Source organism: Antechinus flavipes, chromosome 4 (genome assembly GCF_016432865.1).
Source record: "Antechinus flavipes isolate AdamAnt ecotype Samford, QLD, Australia chromosome 4, AdamAnt_v2, whole genome shotgun sequence".
Classification (NCBI taxonomy): domain Eukaryota; kingdom Metazoa; phylum Chordata; class Mammalia; order Dasyuromorphia; family Dasyuridae; genus Antechinus; species Antechinus flavipes.
Window position 1 is genome coordinate 430,821,728 of NC_067401.1, and position 27,427 is coordinate 430,849,154.

Here is a 27,427-nt window from a genome sequence, read left to right on the forward strand (position 1 = left end):
TCCCTTAAGAGTCACAATCCACAGCTGCAAAGGCTCTAGAAGAATTGACCTACCCCCAAGCATGGCCCTTAACACCCTTATATATCTTTCTCTATGAAGCTATAAGCTAATGGCAAGAACTTTCTTCACTTGCATTTCTATTTTCAGACCTTAGTACACAGTAATTAATTGGTTTTTTTCCCATTCATTCACTCATTCATATAGCCCTTTAAGAAAGGATGCAAGTTTTTTTTTTCTTTACCTCAGTTTTATAGATGAACCTTTACAAAGGCTCAGAAAGATTTGTCCAAGGTCTCACAGCTTGTAAGTGATGACGCCAGGATCTGAACCCAAGGCTCTTGTCTCCCAGGTCCAGCACATTGCCTTCCTATGGAAGGTACCCCCACTGTTGGTCACATATGCTCCACCTGTATACAAGGAAAAAGGGGGATGAGTGTCAGAGCTGGGAAGCTGACTTCCCATTGTGGCACACTAAACAATATGGCACATAATCATTAACCTCTCTCATCTTCACATAATAGCACTGTTCATTTTTATAAGTCATCTTCACATCTGTGATTTTATATGACCATCATAACCATGACTTGAGGAAAGTAAGGCAGAAATTACTGTGACTATTTTACTGAAGAACTTTAGAAATACAAAGATAGTACAAAAAGGCAAAACTGAGATTATATTCTGTCCTTTCATTATCAGATCCTCTCCATGACTTCAATGGAACAATTCTCCATTACTCTTAGCCTCCCTTTCTCTCTACAAATCGCTGAGACTTCATTTCCTGGAGAGATCTTCTCTTACTTGTTTTCAAAAAGCTATATGATCCTCGGTTGTTTCTTTTTCATTGTCTATCATTTCTCTCTTCCTCAGCATCATTTCCCCAAAGAATTTTTTATCTCCAACCATTCACCTCAACTTTCTTGCTCTCCAGATTTCATAGCATCAAAGATCCAGAGTTGGAAGACACCTCAAAAAGCCATTTATTCCAATCCTCTCATTTAATAGATGAGGCAACAGAGGCTCGGGGATATGGAATGAATTGCCCAATGTCACTCAGGGCGTGAGCATGAGAAGGCCACGTTTGAAGCCCAGAGCCCAGCTCAGCTCCTCCTGGTTGCCTGTTGTCCCTTGATATTTTCTTTTCCTCAGTTCATTTTGTTGTCAATAATGAGTCTTCTCCCAGTCTATCTTATCTATACTTGCCAGCTCTCCTACCCTTCACACTTTCTCTACAAGTCCTGCTGAGAACCAAGTCAGACACTCCTGGTCTCTCTTGTGCACAGGGCTCTCATGGGGAGGTACATGTGCTACCACTGCCCTTCCCATCCTCTCCTAGCCTAGCCCAGTCTAGCCCACCTGCAACAGGTAAGAATAGAGTAAGTCTAGTATGGAAGAATGCAGAGGGCTCAGTTTGGGGAGCTGGATCTGGAAAGATTCCAACACAGTTTGATTCCATTTAACAAAGGTTTATTAGGCACCTACTGTGTGCAAAGCACTGTATTAGATGCTGAAGGAGATACAAGGCTTAGAGAAGACACAAACCCTGCCCTGTATGGGGCTTACAATCTAACGGAGAGATGTCACACACAAATCACCAACATGTACTCTTACCAGGCCCAGTTGGTCCCAAACCTGCCAAAACAGAAACAGGAATGCATTTTCTCCACAAAGTCACACTGATCGGCTCCCAAATGGTCCCTTTCAATGAATTGTAAAGGTCAAGCTTGAATGACACTAGAGAAAAAAGGCCAGTGACTCTGGGCATTGGAGCCTTTGGGGACCATGCCATTCGGAGCCAAATAATTAGCATTTAAAGTTTGCAAACGGCTTTGACATGTTATTTCATTTGATCCACACAACAATCCTGTGAGGTAGGTGCTATTATTATCTCCATTTTATAGATCAGGACACTAAGAGTGAGAGAAAGGAAAAGATTTTCTCAGTTAAGAATCTGATGATGGATTTGAATTCAGTCTTCCTGACTGAGTCCAGCACTCCATCTACTGCACCACAATTCTCCCCATACTTTCTTTTCCCCTTCTATCAAGTGATCTGGAAGATTTAGCTCAGTGAAGATGGGGAAATAAAAGGGGCCCAAAGTGTTCTTCAGAAAAGTCCTTGGCTTCCTATCCAGGGAGAGGCATCTCCAAAAATCAGTTCTAAGCAAAATGAACTTTCAAGAGCCACAGGAGATCAACTCCCAGTCTTACGATTCCCTATTCTCTTTGATGTTACTGCCAAACAAATCACTGACCCAAAATTAAAGCTCTCAGGGTTGATCAATCTCAAGCAAATGGAGAGTTCTCTACCTGCTCAGTTCCTTAGGATCTGAGCTAGGGACTATAGTGTTGGCAGCAAAGCAGTCCAGCAGAAGGAAATGAGCATTCTCCTGCTTCCTCCATCTGCTCCAGATCCTTAGGGAGTCCGTTGAGAGGGAGCCACATAAATAGACTGTATTCCCTCCACACAGCCCAATCAGAACATAAAGCCATGTCACTAAAGTTCAAGGGTATTAAATCCACAAGCATGGGAAGGTGGGATCATTTCACATTTCTCAAAACATATCAATGATCCAGAGTTCACTGGGAAAAAAAATCAACAACAACAACAACAAAAAAAAAAAAAAAAGTATAGTATCATCTCAAGAGCAGCTTAGTTCAGGGACAGTTAAGCCACTCAATTGGCTGGGTTTGAATATGAGAAAATTGCCAAGCTTCTCTGAGCTTCAGCTCTCTACTCCATAAAATGAACTTAATGTTTGTGCTACCTACCACTTTACAAGTTATTGTGAAGTCAACTTAAATCAACAAGCATTTATTAAATGGACATATGGTTAAAAACAAAAGACAGCAAAAGAGCTTTATAAACCTTAAATGGCCATATAAGCATGAGATTTTATTAAAACGTGCTTCTCTGGGCATCTAGCCAAAGGTCCCCTTTCTCATGTCCCTCCTGAAGCTGCCTGTAAAGAAAATGCTCAAGTTCAAAAGATTCCAAGAACCCCTGAGTCTAATTGGGGCTATATTTGCTGCCAATGATTTATGTTTGGGCAAACATTGAGGGGGGCTGCCAATTTAACCAAGATACATGAATCATACCAAGAGGTGGCCAATTAGACACAAGATTGAATGTCACAAGATCTAGATTCTAGTCCTAGTCTTGGACTTAGTCATCTGACCTAAGATTTTCTCATTTGAAAAATAAAGGGATAAGATTAAGTGAGTTTTAATTGTGGGTCAATAAAAATCCTGGAATTATGAAAGTGAATGACCTCTTAACATCTGCCATGGGTCTGTACTCTGTAGGTCAGACAAGCTAAAGGGAATACACAGTTTATATAGGTTTTAAATAACAAAACAGGAAAAAAAGTCAGGCCCAAAGTATTATGTTCACAGTAGGCATTTTGGCAGCATGGTACAATGTATAGAGTACCTACCAGGAACCAGAAGATTTGGATTAGAGCCCTGACCCTTCTTATTTGCTGACATAACTTATTTTATACCTCTGTAAAATGAGGGAGGCTGGACAATCTCTTTAGGTCATCCCTTTTCATTCTAGAATTAGATACACTCAACAGGGTGTAAAACAGAATTAAAATTTTCTCATTTGGTCCTACAAAGGAAGGGTACTCGATTCTGGATACAAAAAGTGAGAATAAATACAAATCTCTGGAGATGTCTGTCTTAAGTTCTATGATGAAAACCTATGCCAAAGGAAATAGTATCTGCCTGGTAGCCATCTCAAAGAAAGTAGGAAGTGAAACCTGAATGTGGCCACTAGGTGGCCTTGTTTAAAAATAAAAACAAAAAATAAAAAAAATTTTTTTTAATTCTCTCCTTAGCCAAGGAGAGAATTCTGACACAGCACACATAACCATGACCTTCCTCTCTGGGTTTAAGTAATCATACACTGCAGGAATTGATGGGCCATGATACTTTTCCCCATTAAATATGATTCAGTTACATGGAAGAGTCTGAATACATTCCAGAGAGGAGTGCAGCAAATTGAGTCAGTGATAACGTGGAATCCTGGGTAAAAGCTAAAGACTTGAAGGAGACATATATACATATATATCCTCACAACAATTCTACTACTAAGCAGAACCATTCCAAATGTCACTGAATATAGAGCTCCCACAATATTGTATGAAATCAGAACAAGTCCTGATAAACTTAAAAAAAAAATTTAAAGTAATATTTCAAAGTAACTTTTTTAAAAGTAATTTTGGGTTATATATTTTAGTGTTCTGGTTTTTGCCATTTCTATTACTTAATACACAAAATCAATAGCTACTTATTAGAGGTAAGAATTTGATTTAGAGTCCAAAGGGCCCTTGGAGCCAACATTATAAAATCCCTTCATTTTACAGAGAATAACACAGAAGTGAAGAAACAAAGTCATTTGTGCAAAGTGACACAGTTTGGGATTCAAAGCCAAGTCTTGTGGTCTCCCTGCCCCATTTCTCCCTGCTCCAATCCATTTTCCACAAAGCTGCCAGTGGCATGTAGTAAAGCTTGGTCTTATCCTCTATTCAATAAACTCCAGTGGCTCCATATTGCCTTCAAGATCAAATATAAAATCCTCTGCTTGGCATTTCAAGCTTTTGATATCTTGGCAACTTTTATTTTCCTTCAAGGAAGCATTCTCTGATTCCATCATATTGATCTCTTCATGGCATTTCACATCTCCATTTGGGCTTTTCTGCCCTCTAGCCTTTCCCCTTCCATGTCTAGATTACTCTCCATCTCTTGGAATACTTGATTTCCTCTAGTAATAAATTTCAAAGTCCACCTTCTATAGGAGTCATTTTTGGAGCCATCTCAATTGCTAAAGCCTTCTCCTCTTAAATTTAAGTTTTATTGTTCATCAATGTGTGTGTGTGTTCATTTGTATATATTTACCCCTAAGATCTTAAACATCAGTAGGCAATTTCCTTTATCTCTTTTTAAATGGCCCAGGATAAGTGCCTAATAAAAGCATATTCTAACTTTGAAACCCCAGCATCTAGCAAAGTGGATTGCATATAGTAGGCACTTGGTTTTAATGGAATTAATACAATTTTAGAAGATTAATGGTCTTTAATGGACTAGGTATTAAAAAATTGGGGCTCAGGGAAGTCAAGTGATTTACCGCCTAAGATCATACAGCAAGATAATGACAGAATTGGGACTAGAAAACAACACTTTTTTTTTTCCTTAACTACCTCACAATGCCTCCTGTATCTGGATCCTATTTAAACTTCTTCCTTTCACTTCAAGTCTCCAGTTTTTAATTTGTATTTGTATGTATATATGTATACATATGTAAATATACATATAGATACACACATATGCAGATAAGAATATTGGAGTGGAATACAAAATTCAAAAAATTAGCATGGTTTTTAATGATTTGAAGTTTATGGTTGGGTTCATACTGAGTGATCACAGTAGAGACCCAGTGCTACAATCTGACCATCTTCCTTTTTACAATCACCTTTAATGCAGGAGTTCTTGACTTTTTGAATCATGGACCTTCTCAGCAGACTGGTGAAACCTAGAGACCTCTATTTAGAGACATGTTTTTCAATGTTGGATAACAAAAGAAATTATATTAAAGTCAAAAAAAAAATTTTTTTTTAATGAACAGTTGCTTTCTTGGGAGTATACAGACCCCCAGATTAAAAATGTCTGCTTGAACCTAAAGCTTCATGGTTCTCATTTAAATTGCCCTGACCCCCTAACGCGTGATTAAATTAGCACCTGGATAAATTAATATCTTCTCCTTACCTCTTGTCCATAAGGCCAGAGTGTGAGAACACCAGAAATTAAGAATTATCTCAACTAGGAAAAATGAATCCTGTGGTTCCGGCAAAAGTTCAGGTTTGAAAATCAAAGGCAAAGTGAATGATTTACAGGAGGCTAGACTGGATTAGACACGGAAAATTAGACCAAAAATAGGAAGAACTGGCTTCTTCCCATTTAGCAGCCATTTGGAATTGAAAAAGCCCCTTAATATCATTGATACTGAGATTGCTCTTTGTTGAAGGGGACACATCTCACTCTGCCCACCTCTAAAGATTATCCTGGGGCTCAAAGAAGATGTCTGCAAAAGCTCTTAACAAATTTGTGATGTTCTTAAGGGAGATGACATTTCAGAAGGACATGTCCTCCTTTGAGAGCTTAAGTTCCAGAGTTCCATTAGATCTTAAGAGCACTGCATAAACAGAGGCCTGCTAAGGTCACCTCACACTCACATTAGATTTAACCATTTCTTCTCTGAACATGACAAATATAAAGGCAAAAGAAAGGGTTGCATCCTTTTGGTTCCATCTTTATTTACAGGGAAGGACAGAATATGTATGGGCAAGAGTATTTCATCACTAATAAACAGAAAAAGCAAATGTATAAACTTAAAACAAAAAACAAAAAAATCTAATCCCTTACCAACAAACCAACCCTACTCCTGAGGCAATAGTGGTAGCCACTGTCTCTTCCTCTCATATCTGTAAAGGCATATACATAAAGCCATAAAGGCTAAACCTTGAATTAGCAAGGACAGATTTTTAAACATTTGCCTGATACAGAAGAAAGTGATTCTCACTGATAGGTAAAGGGAACACCTAGTTTTCAGTTAGCCTCAGCAGGTTTCTCTCCTGCTTAGAACCTGCTTGATACCATTCCAGCTAATAAAGCATGCTATGCCTACTAGATCCAAAGAAAAAAATTAGAAGCATCAAGAAAGAATGGTAGGCATCCACTGGGTCCAATCTTTATGAACTCAGCATAGTATTCGTGGGCTAAAATATGTTTAATCCATTTTGGGGACTGTAAGATTTGATGTGTGGAAGGTGAGATAGGGGCTGTAGGACACAGAAGGATATGTGTTCCTAACCTCCCATTAACTGCAGTCTTTGCTACCAGGCCAAGAGAGTTCCAAGAAAGCACACCAAGAGATCGCTTATTTATATATGATGTTGAATGAATTTAAGGAGTCTTCATTTCCCATCGAAACCCAGAGACATAAATCCTATGAAATTAACCCACTCACCTCCTTAAGAGGCTCTAATGCCAAACTTGATCCAGCAAAGAAAGATGTTCTCAATTTTGACCTAGGCAACTGTCTGACCTAGAATTCAATAGGGAGGAGGGGGGAGGGAAGGAGGGGGAAAAAGTGCTCCCCATGATTAACTACCTCTACCACAGAACAGATAGCAAGAATAAACTTTTGGTAGTACTTTGTGAGCACAATTGCCACCTTTACCCTCTTCTGGCCCACAGTCAAATACATCCTCTATAAGCTGAACCAACACATTTCCAATAGCATCCACTAGTTGTACTAGCATCCTTGCCCCACAATTCATCTTTCCTTGTCATAAGTGAGTTATGAAGAATAGAAGAGGCAGGAGTTCTCTGATTTAGTGATTAGGGGGAAGCCAGACCGCCATCACATTATATAATGCTGGCTACCATACTGCAAGTCCCGAGTTTCAAGGTGAAAACTTAGCACCTTCTAGTGGTGAATCTGAAGGAACCCTCCATTGAGCTCATCTTTAGAATCATCTGCACAGGGGCACATGAGGGCAACAGAATCTCAGTGAAGGAATTTGCCATGCCCAAAAATGATGGTGCCTTTTCTGGCACCTGGATCATATGCCTGAATTTCTCCTTTTCTTCCAGTGTGGCAATCCCTGATCTGTGCTGTAGTTTTGGAGAGGCCCACTTTAGATCCTAGTCAACCCTGGGAAATACCACTCAGGCTCCTTTGCCTGTCAGTTGAATCTGTCAATGAAAGGTCCAAGACTGTTATTAAGGAAGGAGAGACTGGGGGCTGAATAAGGTTGGTTGGAGAGGAGAATCTGCTCAGGGGATGGCCTTGGTCCCAATACCACAAGATGAAGAAGCAACTAAGGGGAAGAGGAGGTGACAACAGAAGAATCTGTCTTACAAGGCAGTGGGATAGGCAGCCAAGGCACTAAATGGTTTGGCACCTGGGAGCTTCAAGTAAAGTTGAGCATGGTACCGGCTGCAAGGCAAAAACTCTCTGAGACAGACACTTCCCATGGATAAAGCCTGTCCCCACCTTGGGTTAAGACCCTGTCCGGAGGCTCCTGGCCCTATTTTGTCCTCCCGCTCCCCATGCCTCAGAGCTCTTTGAGGTGTGACTAAAAAGGAATGTGACCGAATACTAAAAACAGATTCCAGAACTTCCACATACAAAGGCATGTGGTTCTCTTTCAAAGGGTACACATCCAGAGAGTGACACAATGAATCAATGACACTTTCATGGTTTAAAACATTCTGGGAACTCCTCTCTCTTGAACTGCCTACAGAGAGCCATTCTCTCTGGAGAATTTTTTTTTTTCCTTTTTAAAAGGTGGCTTTTGACTTTTTTTGAGGACTGCCAAAGCTTTATCCTTCGAGATAGGTTCAGTAGAAAAGCATTCAAGTCCCTTGGAGCCAAGTCTGGTGAATAAGAAGGGTAGATTGAGTCAGATGACACCATCTGGGGTTAAAAGAAAAGTTGTTGCCAAGTGATGAGATTGGTTTTGTTTTGTGACTCTAATATTAAGACCTTGAAGGACACTTGTAGAGTTCCCAAAATGTTTGAGCAGTCTATCCCCTCTCTCTGGCCATTACTTAAAAGAATCACATAAATTCTAGATTGAGACTATCTGGCAACTGTATAAAAAAATTAAATTAAATTAAATCAGTCATATTACTTTAAAATCACATCTCATGAATCCAGTAGTTCTGATATTTCCTTCCTCCTTCCCACACCCAGAAGTCATCTAGAAATCTCCCAGGAAGGAAGATGTTACTAGGGGTCTAGCTGGGGTTTACCTCTCTGTAATTGAGAGGGAGTTCGTTACTAAAGATGAAAATATACAGTCCCCTCCTTCTAGCACCTCTAAGGCACAGGATGAAGCTGTTCCCTTCTTTGAGGTAACAGCAATTATATCCTGGTTGTCACATTGCAAATGAAAATCATTGATGGGAAGGGGATCAAGCTCATTTTACTAAATGTGCATGCATTTTGTTTTGTTTTGTTTTGTTTTTTGGGGGGGGGAGAAAACAAACCCCTCTATCAGAGGAGGGAATACCATAAGCATCTTGGACTGATTCTCCCTATAGCTGGGATAATTGGCCACATGGTGGGAGTCTGAGAGCCAGAACCTCTGATCAGAAAGGAAATATACTGAAGACCAGACCCTTCAATTGCTGTTCAACAACAGGGCAGGGGAATCCCAAGTGTAATTACTAGATTCTTTCCAGATACCATCTAAAGCCAGTATCTAGAGAGATCCTCACAATACTAGCAAACTCCCTCCTGTTCCATTTTGTTTGTTTCTGTGATGACAACCTCATAAAATTTCTACTTATTCTAGGAGGAACCAGAGGCGCCCTTAGACTCTCTGAGACAATCAAGAAGGGAAAAAAAAAGGGATATACAGACTAACTGGATGTGGGGAAAGAAGAGGGCAAAGAGAACATTCAAAACTTACTCTCTTCTGCAGGGCACTTCCTTCCCTGAGTATGAGTTTGGGGTCTTCCCTCCTTCCCACCTAAAACAAAGACAGAGTTCCTCTCTCACCTTTCCTATCCTTAAAGACCAGCCCCAGAAGATGGCATCTGTCAGAAGAGAGTAGTACTGGGAGGGATGGGGAGGAATGTCAGAAGCTAATCCTTTCTAGAAATCCACCAGCACACAGGACAATTTAGCTGTCCTTCCCCCTGCACCACTCCTCCTCGACAGATGTTTGAACTACTGGCTTATCCTATCTGGAAATGTAAGAAATAAACGCCCTCTGCCAGGGCTAAAGCACCTACCCCAGAAAATACAAGCACAAGCTCTCACAATATCCCCTTGGAAAATACTCACGGCAAACAGCTTTACATTATTCTACATTTACACAAAAATAGATTTTTATATATATATGTATATATTTATAACTGGTTACACGATGGACTCGTAATTCAGCATCACCGGTAGCTCTTGGCACAGTTTATCACTTAAAACTCAGGTCAGCTTCCATTTTCATCCTGCCCGTTCCAAAGTACAAAAATCAAAGGCATTTCATCTTCATGGGTGTTTTCTTACATACAGTCATGTCACTGGAAACACTATATACACAGATCAGTGGTGCCTCCTCGCCCTTCCTCCTTTGTCTCCTAGGTGAATAAGGGGTAGGGTTCAGGGGCAGGGATGAAGAGTCGAGCAGAGGAGGGTCAGTGTGGCCGGCTGCTTGACTCCGATGCCTGCCTCTTACGAGATGGGGTGTAACCGTTGAGGCAGTTGGTTTGGCGCTTGGTAAGTCCCCCATTCAGGATGTCTTGGATGTGTTGCACAATGAGGTTAATGGCCACTGTAGAGGCAGAGAGATACAGAATATTAGGAGGCCCAGGAAGAAACGAGGGAGACTCAAGAAAAGAATTCAAAACATCTAGTTATTCTCTTCTTCAAGTTTCTCTCCTCTTTCCTCCTTCCCTTTTTCCTTCCTTTTCTCTGTCTCTTATTCTCCCACCACATCCCTCCAGGACTCACCTATATTATCCACACCTCTGGGAATAATCACATCAGCATATTTCTTGGTCTGTGAAAAAAAATATTTTTTAAAATTAGCATTATAGAAGAAGTTGGAGCTTCTGCAACACACTGTACTATCAGATCATGGAATGGAGCTTCTGCAACACCCTATACTATCAGAGCATGGAATGGGAGAAGGTAGTCTAAGGTTGTGACTTTGTACTCTGAGAACCTCAATTATACTTTGGTTCTATTACTTAATATCTGCGTAACTGAGTAATTGTATTCTTCAACACCTCAAGGTTTCAGTTGCTGTATCTACAAAATATGCTTAGATGATCCCTTTCAACTTGTTCTTATGTAATAGTTTCTTTGCTGTACTTATTAAGACTTCTGTAGTTTAAAACCATGAGTTTTATGTAGTCAAAACTTTGACCAGCCACATTGACTAATTCTATGGGAAACACATTATGAATGGGACTGTAATTGATGCTTAGAGGAGTGAAGACACTTCAATTTTACATGCTAGTTTCAATTTACTGTTTTTGCAATTTGTCTCTTGAGCAACAGGATGAGTTGCATCTCTCTCATTTCATTGATGGTACTGTGAAATAACATTGTTATAACAGTACACAAGTTATGTATTTAATTAATTTTAAAAGCTTATGGCAAAGATCTCTCAAAAAATTAAAGAAAAACCATGGTTGGTAGAAACATGACTGATGAAGGATTGGAGATAATTTAGAAATTAGAACTACCAGAAATTAGAACTACAAAGAATCAGAAATTTTATCTGATTTTATCTGGCTGCCCCAACCAATGAGACAGCTGTCTAGACAATACAACAATAGCACCTGTTTAAAAAAAAAAATTGGGAAGGGTAGAGAAGAAAAGATAGCATTGTAGAACTCATTTTTTTAAAATGGATGTCAAAATTTCTCTTTACATGTAACTGAGGAAAAAAGATAAATTTTTAAAAGGTGAGTTTTCAATGACCTGTACTCACAATAATCTAATTGGCATTGTCTTGATTTCAAGCTAATTTTGTCTAATCACTTCCTCCCCTTAAATCATTCTGACATTTAACACTGTTTACACCTTTACTTGCCACAGAAATGCAAACATTTCATTACTTCCTCATCAAATGTGATCTATAACAAAAAAGGAAAAGTATAAAATCGTCCACAAGGAAAAATTGGACAAATAACCAGTGAAGGAACTGTTCTGCTTAGAATTTCACATAGATGAGTCAAGAAGAAAACCCATAACAATTTATTCTTCCCTTAAGGAAAGAAATAGAGAACTGTGGAAAGAGAGGTATACAATGAATGACAACTTCACCTGGAATTCCAAAGTATATTCTAAAGCTAAAATATAAGTGATTTAGGAATTTTACTTGCCCCGAAGCTCTTCTTGTAAAATCGTCCTTGTGGACGATTTTATACTTTTTCTTTTTTGCAATAGATCACATTTGATGAGGAAGTAATGAAATGTTTACATTTCTGTATTAAATTCTAATGTGCACAATAGCAAGTAAAGGTGTAAACAGTGTTAAATGTCAGAATGAATTTAAGGAGAGGAAGTGATTAGACAAAATTAGCTTGAAATCACGACTTAGTGCCAATTAGATTATTGTGAATACAGGTCATTGAAAACTCACCTTTTAAAAATTTATTCCCGAATTATTCCCAAAATATTTATTTTCCTGACTAATTTTTGCTCGGACTTATATCAGGAACTTAAGTCAATAGGGAACAAAAAAACCCAAACTATTAATTTTCTAAGCTATAAAACTAAATATTAATTGTTTTGTTTTACCCAAGTTCCAAAAGTAAATAGAAATGTTTTCTATGTGGTTTAACTCAACATGACACAAATCCATCCAAACAATACCATACCATCTTTTCTCCCTATACTAACTAAGCTCCAAATTCTTGAGGGATAGAATTATACATCCTTCAGTCAATATGTAATTTTTGCCTATAAGAAGTGATCATTATCTATTGACTGATTGTGTACTGGAATTTTGAGTAAGAACAAAGGGCTAGAATGCATGAAGACAATGAGAAACTCTGAGAAACAATTTGAAGTAATAATCCTAAAAGATCTAATATAATCTTCTAAAACTGATGAACTAGAACAGCATTATATAAAAATATTTCCTAGCCAATCCTGAACTAAACTGAACACACATTCCATCTCATTCCCTGACTTACAATGGAATGTGCTGGGTTATCTTGAGTAGAATAGAATAGAATTTTGTTTTGAATAGCTGAACTAGAGAGAGGAACAGCAGGGTGGTAGAAGAACTATCCAGCCCCAAATTCTAATTTTCACAATGTGCTCAGCAAAAAACCACGAAACAAAACAAAATTACCTAGAGGTACCTATACTCACATTAAGAACTTAGATAGGACTTATGGAGGGGAAGAAGGGACAAGTTATTGTTAGGCACATATTATGTGCCAGATATCAAACTACTTTTAAATATTATCTCATTTGATCCTCACAATAAACCTGGTGCTGTTATTAATCTGTTATATACTATTGAGGAAACTGAGGCAGACAGAATTGTGACTTGCCTGTGGTCATACAACTAATAAGTATCTGAAGCTAGATTTAAATTCAAGTGCTCTTTCCACTGAGTCACCTAGTTATCTCTATCTTTAGAGACAAGAATGACAGTATGACTGCTTCTCTACTACTAAGGTCCTTCTGGTGCCTTCAGTCTATTACCATCAGACCTAAACTTACAAAGAAAATTCCCAAAAGGAACCAGGGCACTTGTTGCCTTAACTGAATCCTTGAGATTTCTTCTATTTCTGATCTGACACTGTCTACTTAAAATCAGCCCTGGTTTGTGATGATTTTCTACCAGTTAACTAGAATCTCTTTAGTCAGACTTAACAACAGGGAGACTTTTTTTTTAAACCAAGTTTATGGAACGGAAGTACAAATGAAAATGAAAACCTTACAATCTATTTTGTAAGGGATAAATAAAATAATCACAATTCTTGGCTTCATAGACCAAACAACTTCCTTACCCTTCAGGAGGATATCTACCTATTAATTAGCTCCCAACAAATGTTACTCAGGAGAGCCAGGCCAAATTCCCATCCCATAATAGTGTGAATAAAATGGAATCAGAATGATTAGGAAGAAATTTCCTCCCATCCTCTACCCCTGTCAATATCTTTGAAATAAAGAGAAGAAATTCCTACTAAATACTTTTTTCAGATCATTCTCCCACTATATCATCTTGTCCCCTTCCATCATGTACCAGGGAAGTTGAATCAGGAGCTGGGATCCAATTTTACAGAAACAAAGACTTCTCCTTAAGGGATGTCTTGATCTTCCCCATTTGGACTAGTTACTTCACTGGTAAGCTGGAGAATTTACAAGATTAGGGCTGATGGCTACAATTGCCACAAGACTAGTCAATGGCTGGGGACCAAGGAAGAAGTAGGGAAATTTTTGAAGCAAGCCCCAAGTACAAAGCTTATTTTATGTCTCCCTCCCAAATTTAAACCATCTGCTTTAGTACTAAGTCAGAACCAAAGAAAAACGTCAAGAGGTAAAAACCTGTGGGAAACTCATTAGAACAGATCTCATAGTATATAACATTTCCTACTCTCCCCCAACAATATGACCAATACGAAACTGTGAAACTTAAATGTGATTATCATACTGAGAATCAACTGAGTTAGTAAAGGCTGCTGAGTATCTAGTAGTTGGCTTGAAATCTGGAAACAAAAAATACTAGATTCCTTGCCAAAGTGATGCAAGATAGAACTACTCCCAGAATCTTCCTTGGAGTGGGTACAACTAGCCTTGCCAGGAAAAAAATTGGTTGAGGTGGCTTTTCTCTGGGCTTCAAAAAGGGAAGTAACTCTGACATCAGTAAGGAACAGGGAGGAGAGGGAAGTTAGTTTTCTCTGAAACTAGGGCAGAGTTGCATCAATTTGAGTAAGTTTTGTTTGCATTATTAAAATATAATTCATTAATTAGAGAAGGAGGTTGGATGGAGGTAGGGGACAATACAAGAACTTACTGGCAAGCAGAATTCCTCAAAGGCAGGTTTGACAAACGTAATGTACTGAGATAAGATCTGTTCGAGGTCCCTCCCTCTTTCACTGATGTCCCTTAACACTACAAAAGAAAGAAAAACAACAGTCAATAATATGATACATTGGCCAACACCTCCCTCCCTTTGAAACCCTCAGGACTCTGGCACACAGGGACCATCAGATTGTTCAAAGAACAGGTCAGATGCAATTTTTGGGTTTTTTTTTTTAATAGCTTTTTTCTCCAAAATATATGCAAAAATAATTTTGAACATTCACCCTTGAAAAATCTTGTGTTCCCAGGAGATCATTATACACTTCAACAATGATACTGTCTTGTGGAGGAGAAAGAAATTTGTGACCAAAGATGAACTAGAGACCATTACTGATCACAAAATAGAAAATTTTGATTACATCAAATTAAAAAGCCTTTGTACAAACAAAACTAATGCAAACAAGATTAGAAGGGAAGCAACAAACTGGGAAAACATCTTCACAGTTAAAGGTTCTGATAAAGGCCTCATTTCCAAAATATATAGAGAACTGACTCAAATTTATAAGAAATCAAGCCATTCTCCAATTGATAAATGGTCAAAGGATATGAACAGACAATTTTCAGATGATGAAATTGAAACTATTACCACTCATATGAAAGAGTATTCCAAATCATTATTGATCAGAGAAATGCAAATTAAGACAACTCTGAGATACCACTACACACCTGTCAGATTGGCTAAGATGACAGGAAAAAATAATGATGAATGTTGGAGGGGATGCGGGAAAACTGGGACAGTGATGCATTGTTGGTGGAGTTGTGAACGAATCCAACCATTCTGGAGAGCAATCTGGAATATGCCCAAAAAGTTATCAAATTGTGCATACCCTTTGATCCAGCAGTGTTTCTATTGGGCTTATATCCCAAAGAAATACTAAAGAAGGGAAAGGGACCTGTATGTGCCAAAATGTTTGTGGCAGCCCTCGTTGTAGGGGCTAGAAACTGGAAACCCATGGATGCCCATCAGTTGGAGAATGGCTAAATAAGTTATGGTATATGAATGTTATGGAATATTATTGTTCTATAAGACATGATCAGCAGGATGATGTCAAAGAGGCTTGGAGAGACTTACATGAACTGATGTTAAGTGAAATGAGCAGAGCCAGGAGATCATTATACACTTCGACAACGATATTGTATGAGGATGTATTCTGATGGAAATGGATTTCTTTGACAAAGAGACCTAACTGAGTTTCAATTGATAAATGATGGACAGAAGCAGCTACACCCAAAGAAAGAACACTGGGAAATGAATGTGAGCTATCTGCACTTTTGTTTTTCTTCCCGGGTTATTTTTACCTTCTGAATCCAATTCTCCCTGTGCAACAAGAGAACTGTTCAGTTCTGCAAACATATATTGTATCTAGGATATACTGCAACATATCTAACATATATAGGACTGCTTGCCATCTAGGGGAGGGGGTGGAGGGAGGGAGGGTAAAAATCAGAACAGAAACGAGTGCAAGGGATAATGTAAAAAAATTACCCTGGCATGGATTCTGTCAATATAAAGTTATTATAAAATAAAATATAAAAAAAAACCAATGATAACTGTATGAGGATGTATTCTGATGGAAGTGTTTTTCTTCAACAAAGAGAAGATTTAACTCAGTTTCAATTGATCAATGATGGACAGAAGCAGCTACACCCAAAGAAAAAACACTGGGAAATGAATGTAAATGGTTTGCATTTTTGTTTTTCTTCCCGGGTTATTTTTTACCTTCTAAATCCAACTCTTCCTGTACAACAAGAAAACTGTTTGGTTCTGCACACATATATTATATCTAGGAAATACAGTGACATATTTAACATGTATAGGACTGCTTGCCATCTGGGGGAGGGGATGGAGGGAGGGAAGGGAAAAGTCAGAACAGAAGTGAATGCAAGGGATAATGTTGTAAAAAATTACCCAGGCATGAGTTCTGTCAATAAAAATTTATAATCATTGAAAAATTAAAATTAAATAAACAAAAAAAGGAAAAAAAGAAAAAAAAAAAAAGAAAAATGTTGCGTTCCAAATTTTTTCTTCCTCCCTTCCTCTAGACAGCAAGTAATCCAATATATTTTAAGTATTTGCAATTCTTTTATACATATTTCCACAATTATGACATTGCACAAGAAAAATCAGATAAAAAAGGAGGGGAAAAAAAAGAAAGAAAACAAAAAGCAAGCAAAACAACAACAATAAAAGGTGAAAATACTCAGTTTTGACAGTCCTCTCTGTGGGTGCAGATGGCTCTCTCTATCACAAGTGTATTGGAATTGGCCTGAATGACCTCATTGTTGAAAAGAGCCACATCCGTAAGAATTGATCATCACTTAATTTTGTTGTTGCTGTGTACAATGATCTCTTGATACTTAGTAAAGTGAGTAGAACCAGTTCATGTAACTCTCTCCACTTAATATCAGTTCATATAAATTTCTCCAGGCCTTTCTGACAAATGCAATTAAATTGCATTTGATGTCTTATTAACTAGAAAAATCTCTCTATAATAAATACGAGAACTACCAAGGCTGACTATTTTGTCAGCAGCTTATTTATTTCTTCAACATTTTTTAAAAAATGTTTTATAATAACAAAAAGACCTGGGTCAGTCACTTAAGAGTCTATTCTGCTAGGATCTGATTAGGTTTAGAAAGATAATGAGTCACTCTAACTTGTATGACAAAGTCAGGCAAGGACTGGAAAGAAGCCCACTCTCCCTTTCTTTTTCTCTCCAACCCCCTTTCTTCTAGAGCACATCTCCCTCTTTCTTCTGTGACTTTCTTCCTCTCTCTCTGAACCTCCTTCCCCCACCTCAGCATTTCTGGCCCAGCCTTGTCGATTCTCAACAACTCTGTGTTCCTCCCAGAATTCCAAGCACCCAATGTCAGTAACAAACTCATTATTCCCAATTTTGCCAGCCTGCCCTCATATCAATTTCACCACAGGCAATTTCAGCTATGGGCAGTTGATGACTATTTGTCACAAACCAAGAGCTTTGCTCAAAGGAAGCCCTGACACTCCAGCATTCACAAATATACTTGACAAGGCAGGAAAATTAAGACATGTGAACTTGTGGTGGGGAAAGGACAGGCAATGAAGTGGGAGAAAAAATAAATGTTTCTTAATTAAAAAATAAAATAAAACAAGAAAGTAATACATCAAAAGACTTTGTGCCCCAATTTCTCTGCAGGTAGAGGATGGGATAGGGAGGGGGAGAGGGAATAAGGCTGTGCTGAGCTGAACTGAATGTGTAGCAATTTGATTACTTCTGCTGCACTGCAGCGGGAGAACTGTTCGGTTCTGCAAATATGTATTGTATCTAGGATATACTGCAACATATTTAACATATATAGGACTGCTTGCCATCTTGGGGGTGAGGGGGTGGAGGGAGGGAGGGGAAAAAAACGAAACATAAGCGAGTGCAAGGGATAATGTTGTAAAAAAAATTATCCTGGCATGGATTCTGTCAATACAAAGTTATTATTAAATAAAATAAAATTTAAATTAAAAAAAAAAAAACTTCTGCTGCACTGCTTTTGTCTTTCCCTTTCCTTGTTCCAGAGCTTGCTCTAGGAATATAATGGACAACAAAGATAATATAAAAACAAAGGATATCAACATATTTTTTAAAAAAGAATTGTGAACTGTCTAGGTTTGCCAAAAATGCCAAATATAATTTCAATAAACAAATCATACTTTCTCATAACATTTGGATGTTTTTAAAGTCCTTTTTCTCAATACACAACCCTGTAAAACAGATGTACTTTCCCCATCAGAAAGATGAGAACATAGAATTTGTACAAAATGATGCCACTTGCAGTTCAGTGTTAAGATGCTAGTAAATGTCAGGTGACATTTAAACATAGGACTACTGACTTCAAGTCCCATACTCCTTCCACCTATCTTCTTGCCACTAATCTGACTAAATTTTTAGCATCTTATAAGGTTACAGTGCAGTGAACAAAGTAGATTCAATAAATGTTTGTTAAATAAATGCTAAGGATAAAGAGTGAAACTTGTTCATCTTATTCTCAGGTCTGGTCCCAAAAGGACTGGACATAAAGAACTAGGTACTTCAGGCCCTAGGCTTATGAAAACAAGGTGGGAGATTGGAGGAAGACTCATGGAGTAGAAAAAGTCAAAAACTAATCTTGGCTTTTTATTAAGTGTGTTGCTTTCTGGTCCTTCATTTTCCCATAAATTAAAAAATAGCATAGAGAGTACCATAGAAATTACAATGAGAGATTTTTTGTTTCGTTTTGATAACAGTCCCAAATGATCTCTAGTTAAACTTTTCTTTTCCTTAAGGGATGTATTACATATATCTTATTTAAAGATGTTTCACTGAAATCCACTATCACTGCACAAGATGCCCTAATTTCTACCAACAAACTTCTTTAAGGTTCCACACTTATTGTAGAGCTCAAAATTAGGCCACACTTCATTGTAAACAAATCTTTGAAAGACTTGAATGAAGAGAGATACATCTGAATTATTCTGTATAAGCATTGGGAATCAAGAGTCGAACAGAAAGATTAGGGAAAAAAGAGGACAAAATGCATCCTATTTATATCATTTTTGAATCCTGACAAAAGCACTTTTTTTCAGCTCAAGAAAGAAGGAAATAGCCCCAAACACTGGGAAAAAAATAACAAAACAACACAAAATCTAGTAACTCTCCTGGAAAAAGTTGACAATCAAGAAGAGGAATAAATGCGTCTGCTACTTGGAGCAGTTTGAGCTGCACCCTTTCTGGTCTGATGAAATGACAGGAATGAAAACATGAGACAGCCATCAAGAAAGTCAAGATATTTATGTCTGCCAAGGAAAAAAGCCCTCATCAAAATAGGAAGGACTGTCATTATGTAGCTTTGTCCAGTTTTGTCCCAACCTCTACCTCAACATACATGTAAAGGACAAGACATCCACATAAAAACCATGTCTCTCTATAGCTTCATTCTGGAAATTCCCTCATATCTGGGGCCTCCTTACCCTAGAATATCTCACTAGCTCTGCTGCTCAACCCATAGTATTACTCTACAAAGAGATGCCTCATCCCCCTTTTGCTGATGAGTAATGTTGTTGAGCTAGTTTTCATCCTCCTCCCAGTCCTGTTCCTGACTTCCAGGATTAAAATCATGCTATATTCCCAACAAGTACTTTCATTCCACCCCCATCAGAACATAAACTCACTTAGTGTGGGGACACCTCTTTTTTTGACTTCTATTTGTATCCCTAAGCACTCAGAACAATGACCGGAACATGGGAAGTGCTAAGTTCCCTCCTTTTTTTAGCCTTAATACATTTATATAAAACAAATGCTTTGCTAGGACAAGAGGATGTCAGAGAGAACACAACATCAACAGAAAGAGGAGGTCAAGTCATAGTGATTACTCTGATCAATGTAAAAAATACTTTATTATTTGGGCTTGGTGCCATTTACACTTAATAATGACTTCCTTCAAATAGCTATTTATTCATTCAAACATTTAGTTAGAGACTACTACTATAAGCAGAGCACTGTGCTAGGTACTGAGTGATATAAAAAGTTAAAGATAAGCTTTGGATAAGGCATGAATTTTGCTTATAATCTACTAAGAGAATAAGATACAAAAACAGTTAACTAGAAAACGAAATGTTACATATTTACTTTGGAAGATGAAGAATAAAGGGCTATTAGGTTGAAAGAGGAGGGTTGTTAGTGACAAAGGGATCAGAAGGGGCTTTACATAGGAGGTAGCATTTGAAATGGGCTTTAAAGGGCAGCTAGCAGGGGCAGCATGAAAAGGGCTAGATTGGGAGTCAGGAAACATGAATTCAACAATGTTTTGCAAGGGTAAATGTTGAAAACTATCTTTGCTTTTATTTTGAAAATAAAAAGCTATTATTAAAAAATGTTTAAAGAAAAGAAAGAAAACATGAATTCAAATATAGCTCGATCATTTACTAATATTGTGATCAGGCCGGATCACTGTTTCTCTGGGTTTCAGTTTTCTCATCTGTAAAATGAGAGGGCTAGATTAAATGACCCTGATGGCCCTTCCGGGACCACATTTACAATTCCACCTATGATTATTCTCTCTTGCTAATTCTTTCTGATTCAAGATGGAAAAGGAAGAGAAACTTAAAAAGAAATTCTAGCATTTACAATAAATTTCATACTTTATAATAAAGAAGTCAGTTGCTATGAGATTAGTCAACAAACAAATACTATAAGATAACAATTTGCATCCCATTCCAATGAATTCATATTTTCTTTCTTTTCTTTAAACATTTTTTAATAATAGCTTTTTATATTCAAAATAAAAGCAAAGATAATTTTCAACATTTACCCTTGCAAAACATTGTTGAATTCATGTTTCCTGATTCCCAATCTAGCCCTTTTCATGCTGCCCCTGCTAGCTGCCCTTTAAAGCCCATTTCAAATGCTACCTCCTATGTAAAGCCCCTTCTGATCCCTTTGTCACTAACAACCCTCCTCTTTCAACCTAATAGCCCTTTATTCTTCATCTTCCAAAGTAAATATGTAACATTTCGTTTTCTAGTTAACTTGCATTCTGAGGAAGAAGGAAGGCCACTTGTGAAGGAAGAGTTCAGAAAGAGCCAGGTATAATTTCTTTAAATTGAGAAAGAAAAAAGAAAATGAAGGGGAGTGAGGATGGAAGGAGGTGAATTTTAAGTCTCAAGTAATGCATTTAAATATGACCAGTTTTTTCTTCACCCCATAAGCACAATCACACATATCCTATCCTGTGTTGCAAAAGAGTTAAGAAACAATAAGCTGGAAAACTTCACATACACATTGCAGGGGAAGTAGATTGGTAGATGAATCAAAGAAATAGCAAATGATTAGCAAGAAGAAAGCTTTGCCGTATGCATAATATATCATGAATAAAGGGAAGGATTAAAGAAAGGTTCACAAAGTCTACTCTAAAAATAAGCAAAGTAAGGAAGGAGGAAACCTTGACTATCTCACTTAGATGCAACTGTATCTAAGAAGGAACCTGAATCATCATCTAGCCTATTCCCTCATCTTACAAATAAAAAAGGGATCTTAGAGAAATGATGAGATTTAATCTAACACAGCTGGCAATTCTAGCACAGGTCCCCTGCTTAAGGCAGAACAAAGAAATGTAGAAAAGACAACAGATACAAAGCAAGTTTTAGCCAAAGAAAAAGAGTGGCTAGAAAGCATAAAAAAGAGAATGAAAGAAAGCACAAGAAAATGAATTTTTTTCAAGTTTATTTCTATGAGGAAATATGCTAGAGGTAGCAACCTAGAAAACAAGTTTGTTTGTTTTTTAAAGAATTTTTTTTAAACAAAATAATGCAGGTAGAAGATACCAAAATAAGTTAAAAAATAGAATTAGGGACAAAATTATTATCTTCCCATCCTCTACCAAGCAAACAATATATCAGTAAATGTTGCCAGCTAATTACTTTTACAAGATTTTTATTAATAAAATAATTACAAAGGATTTGACTCAATACGACAAAAATGTAGCTTTAGAGTTCTCCATCTAAAGATCTCTAATGTATGTTAAGATCATACAAGATTTCCTGATATTTGTCAACAGGACAAAAGAAATTATCAGTTCAATGACTTGATTATTTGTTTCAAGTAAGATATCTGTGTCTGCTAAACAACATGCTCACATGGCTATTTGCTCTTTGAATGGAAGCATTAAGGTCGCTTTCATCTCTAACACTGTGTAGTCCTATGACCATTCTTGATTCATCCCATTCTCTGAGGCTTTGACTTCATGACTTCATGGGCTGGACTGGCAATGACATAAGCCTGAGCCTGTGGTCACCCAACCCAATATCATGTCTAATACATTTGGGAATCTGTGAGTAATCACGGTAGGGAATCTAATGGGAAGGCCTAATGACCTTCTGGGACACCAGGGTGAAGGTAAGCAAGCAGATACACACTGTCCTTAAATCATATCAAAATAAAAATATATGTGGAATTAAAAATAAAACCATTTTTCAAGAGTGGGGCACTAGTGACTAGATTTGTGGGGAATCAGAAAATGTCTCATGTAGTGGTGATGTAGTTAAAAGTGCACACAGTTGTTTTACATGACAACACTCATAACTTATATTGAACTGCTTGCATTCTCAATGGGAAGGGAGGAGAAAGGAAGAAAATCTGAAACACAAAGTTTTAAAAATGAATATTATAAATTGTTTTTACATGTAAATGGGAAAAAATTTTTAAAAGCCCATGAGATAAAAAAGTGACTAAACTGCCTGTACCCCTTGTTACCAGTATCTCAGTAAGACACAAAGAATGGTCTCAATTACATCAAAGTATTTATAGCAACATTTCTGTTGTGGGAAAAAAAAAAAAAGAAATAAAGTTAATGACCACTAATTAGTCTAACTAATTATAATAAATAAATGCAATAACCAATTATAATAAGTAAATGCAAATAAATGCAATAAATTATTGTAATATAAAATGACAAATAGGAAGACCACAGAGAAGCAAAGAAAGACTTATGGAAACTGATACAAACAGAGCCAGGAAAACAGGCATACAATTCAACAATGTAAACTGAAAGAATAACAAACCCAAAAATCCCCTAAAACTTAACATGGTGTAATTATAAAGAACAAGCTTTGTGCCAAAGAAGAGATACAAGACACAGTATGTCCCTCTCTCTCTCTCTCCCTTCTTTGAAGAGTTGTGAATCCCACTGGATTTAGCTGATTATCAGTTAGTCTTGCTTAGCTGTTCCCCTGACCTGTTTATTTATTTTTTTATTAGAAAAATTGCTAATTAAGGGAGAAGGCAGAGATCTATCAGAAGATGAAGGTAATGCAAAAACAAAAGATATCAACAAAAAACATTTTTTAAAAGATCTGAAAAAAAAAAATTGGAATAGGGGAAAACTGGCAGAACTACTCTAGGCAATGGGACAAACTGTTCTCGACTCAAAATACCTTGAAGTCAAATGTCCTGATCTTACTCTGAATTTCCCACAAAGACATTATTTGGAACTGAGTATTTAGCCCAACCCCTTTCCTGTAGTCCCAAATGCCAACCTCTTAGGTTACCAGATAGTGACCTCATAGGGGATTTATTATTCTGTTCAGAACAACTGATTAATCCTACCTCTAATGTCACTAGAATCAATGGCCCACAAGAACATTCTGGAATAAAGAAGCCTCTTTACAGGCTTTACAAGTGAGCACATCCAAGCTAGGCATTTCCACAGACAAGAAAGTGGGATCCAAAGTCTCTGTTACTTTCACTCTAAGATCAAAGGGAGGTTTCCTGACCTACCTCTACGGGAGAGTCGAGTATCTGCATCTGTGTCCACAAAGAGCTTCATCTGGAAAAGGTCTCGGACCTCCTGGCTATAGAAAGCAAGGATCCCTTCAAAGAGCACCACATCAGCAGGATACACAGTCACTGTCTCCTCTTTCCTGCCAGGCACAAGGCAGAAAATGAAGTCAAGTTAGACAAAAAAATAAAGAGCATCGAGAAGTGGGAGGAAGGTAGATGATGAGGGGAGGGGATGGTGGAGGGAGAGGGGACATGCAGCCTCAGGGAAGCTTTAGAAAGAGCCCTAGAGGACAAAGGTTCAAATTCTGCCCATGTGACCAATCATGTAATCTCTCTGGGACTCAAGTTTCCCTACCAGTAAAACAAGGGGATTGTACTCAATGGCATCTAATATCCTTTCTAGGTTTAAAATGATGACTCCATGATTAAATACCCTCTATTCACCTTCTTCCCAGCAGGAACTAAGGAAAGGGGTTAGCCAAGGCAGCTTCAGGAAGCCTTCACTAAGGTCAAAGACACAGCAATCATAATGGGGATGAGAGCCTCTTCTAACAGGATAGAAGGTACTTAATAAGGGCAATGGACTTGGAATCAAGAAGAATCATCTTCCTGACTTCAAATCTGGCCTCAGACACTTGCTAAATGTGTGATCCTATGCAAGTCACATTATATCTCTAAAAATGAGCTGGAGAAGAAAATGGCAGACCACTCCAATATCTTTGCCAAGAAAACCCCCAAATGGGGTCACAGAGTTGGACACTTAAACAACTTAAACAATAACATGCCAGATGTTACATGAACAACAATAAAAGGCAGTTAATACATATTGACTTGTTGACTAAAGTCAACTATGCACTGTGGATAATACAGGAAGCAAAAGAAAGGAAGGAACCTTCACCTTTAGAATAGGAACCAGCTGTTAAGAGAAGGTCAGAGATGAACATGCATGCAAGATAAGGGAAAGTTAATTCTCTAGGAATGAGTTGGTGTTTGACACTGGCCACTGCCTGATTCTGAACTTTAAACACAGAAACGCAAAACTTTTGTTTTAGGCAAAAAATATTTTAGGAAGAGATGCTGACACCTCTGAGAAGATCACTCTAGACTTGTTCTGGTCCCAGATTCATCACTTATCTGATCATGGGACCCTGGACAAGGGACACAACCTGTCTTTTCCACTCTCACAGAGAGGCTACAGGAGACGAGAGATAACAAGCACATTAATGTTGCACATTAATGTTCTTGGGAAAGCATACAAATTTTCAAAGTGGGGCTTTTCTCAAGTAGAATTAGTATCCTCCATCATTCCCTCACTCTCACTTCTATTCTCATTCTTCTGATTTCCATTTTTTCAATACTTAAACATCATTTATTTCCATTCAAATCTTAGCCAACAATGGAAACCCAAGTGACAGGACTAGAACCCTGCCTGTCAGAATAAAAACCCTCAAAGGTTTTCCCAGACATTTCCTCACAATTCCCATGTCATACCTGGGCAAGAAGAAAGATCATAGGGCAAACCCACTGAGATTTGTTTTTAATAGAGGGACATACTTCAATAGTCCCTTAACTGATTCTTAAGAGAAAGGAAATTTAAATCTAACTAAAAAGTAAGTATAATTAATTTCACAAATGTTTATGAATGTTCTATATTCAGAACTATCATAATTAAAGGATGAAAGGCAGGAAGAGGGAAAGAAAAGAATAACCAAACAAACTTGGGAAGCCAGACTGCAAGCTATAAGGCAGGCCTGGAGTCAGATAGACCCCTCTTCCTGAGTTCAAATGTGGCTTCAGACATTTACTGGCTGTGTAATTACACAAGTCGTTTAACCCTGTTTGTCTCAGCTTCTTCATCTGTAAATTGAGCTGGAAAAAGACATGCAAACGACTCCTGTATTTCTGACAAGAAAACCAAATGTGGTCATGAAGAGCCAGACATGACTGAAAGGACTGAACAACTAGGATAACTATAGGAAGGGAGACATTTTTTCTAAACTGATTCCTATGGCTCATAATAGCAAGAAATGTTAAGACTTGGAGGGATTTCAGAGGTCCAATCCCTAATTTTGTCACAAAACCAGGGAGCCACAGAATTGATGAAACTTGATTTAGTAATTCAATGAGTACTTATTAAAGGAGAGGCAGGGTGACAAAACAGAGAAAGGGATTTAGGATCAGGAGACATGGGCTTGTTCAAGTTTGCTATGACTATAAGCAAGTCACTTAAACTTTTTAGGTTTGTTTACTCATTGGTAAAATGAAGAATTTAGCTGTTCTCTAAGATCTTTTTCCAAATTGAAATGGTATGATCCTAAAAGCATCTAATATGCATAAAATGCTGTGCTAGGTACTGAACAGGATACAAAACTAATGAGGACATGGTCCCTGGCCTCCTGATCTGAGGAGGGGGTTTCAATATCTATACATTTACTACAACAGTAGTGCAAAAAATAAAAGAAAAGAAAGGAACTGCAAGTATAGGGAAGAAATCAAGCAAAGAACAAGGAGGCAACACTAGTTGTATATAAGAAGTGCCAGAAGTCTGGTTTGGCAGAAGCAGCATGTCCAACTGGCAACAGAGCTGAGATAATGACTTAGGTGAAATCAACAACTTAGTGTACATGGTATTGCTGTTCATCTATACAACATATTGTTTTTATTCAATCGTGTCTGACTCTGTAACCCCATTTGGGGTTTTCTTGGTGAAGATATCATTTCCTTCTCCAGTTCATTTTACAGATAAGGAAACTAAGGTAAACATAGTGAAATGACTTGCTTAGGGTCACCCAGCTAGGAAGCGTCTGAGGCAAGATTTGAACTCAAGAAGCTTAGTCTTCTTGATCCTAGGCCCAGTACTCTTGGCAGTATGGTGCCACCAAGCTGCCCAATATAACATGTACAATTCAGGAAAAACAATGTACTTTCAATAATCAAAACACAAATTGCAATACAATCAATATAATTATGAAGTTGCTTATAGTTTGATAATATATATTTACTTGACTGGTATATAGCATTAGTGAATATTAGCCTTATATATTAGCCTTAGAGATCAAGATAGCCTAACTCTCAAATTTTACAGATGAAAAAACTAGAGCTCATAAACATTAAGTGACATCTGTAAGATCATAGTTTTTAGGAAATAGCATCGAGAATGGAATTATCAAATACAAAACTTAATATACTTTCTGTGACTCTACACTGTAAAACTACCCACCTTACTGCTGACATCTGATTACTAGAGATTAGCCCAAATTAACCAGTACTTCAATGGGAAGGATTCAAAAGGATACAAACTTATTCAAATTTTAAATTGAGAAATCACTTGGTGCTAGCTGTAGGGAACAATAATCAGGTTTGAAGCTGGAGGGGTTATCATCTAGTCTAATCCTCTCATTTTACATATTAGAAAAAAAATGATGCTCAGAGACAGTAAAGGACTTACTTGTTTAGAATTACTCAGGTAATAATTCAAATCCAAATCATACAATCATAGCTTTGAAGCAAAAAAGGAACTT

At 37.6% G+C, this 27,427-nt stretch overlaps 1 protein-coding gene across 1 annotated transcript in view; it reads right to left on the reverse strand.

Annotated features, from left to right (window-relative positions):
• Window positions 1-1,442: 1,442 nt before the first annotated feature.
• UCK2 (uridine-cytidine kinase 2) overlaps window positions 1,443-27,427 on the reverse strand; it is an 88,052-nt gene continuing 62,067 nt past the window's right edge. Inside the window, exons 4-7 of the mRNA XM_051999099.1 lie at window positions 23,904-24,046; window positions 14,555-14,652; window positions 10,522-10,570; window positions 1,443-10,342 (exon numbers count right to left, since the gene is read on the reverse strand). Coding sequence (XP_051855059.1) covers window positions 10,206-10,342; window positions 10,522-10,570; window positions 14,555-14,652; window positions 23,904-24,046 — 427 coding nt within the window. The 3' untranslated portion in view covers window positions 1,443-10,205. The remainder of the gene's footprint in view (window positions 10,343-10,521; window positions 10,571-14,554; window positions 14,653-23,903; window positions 24,047-27,427) is intronic.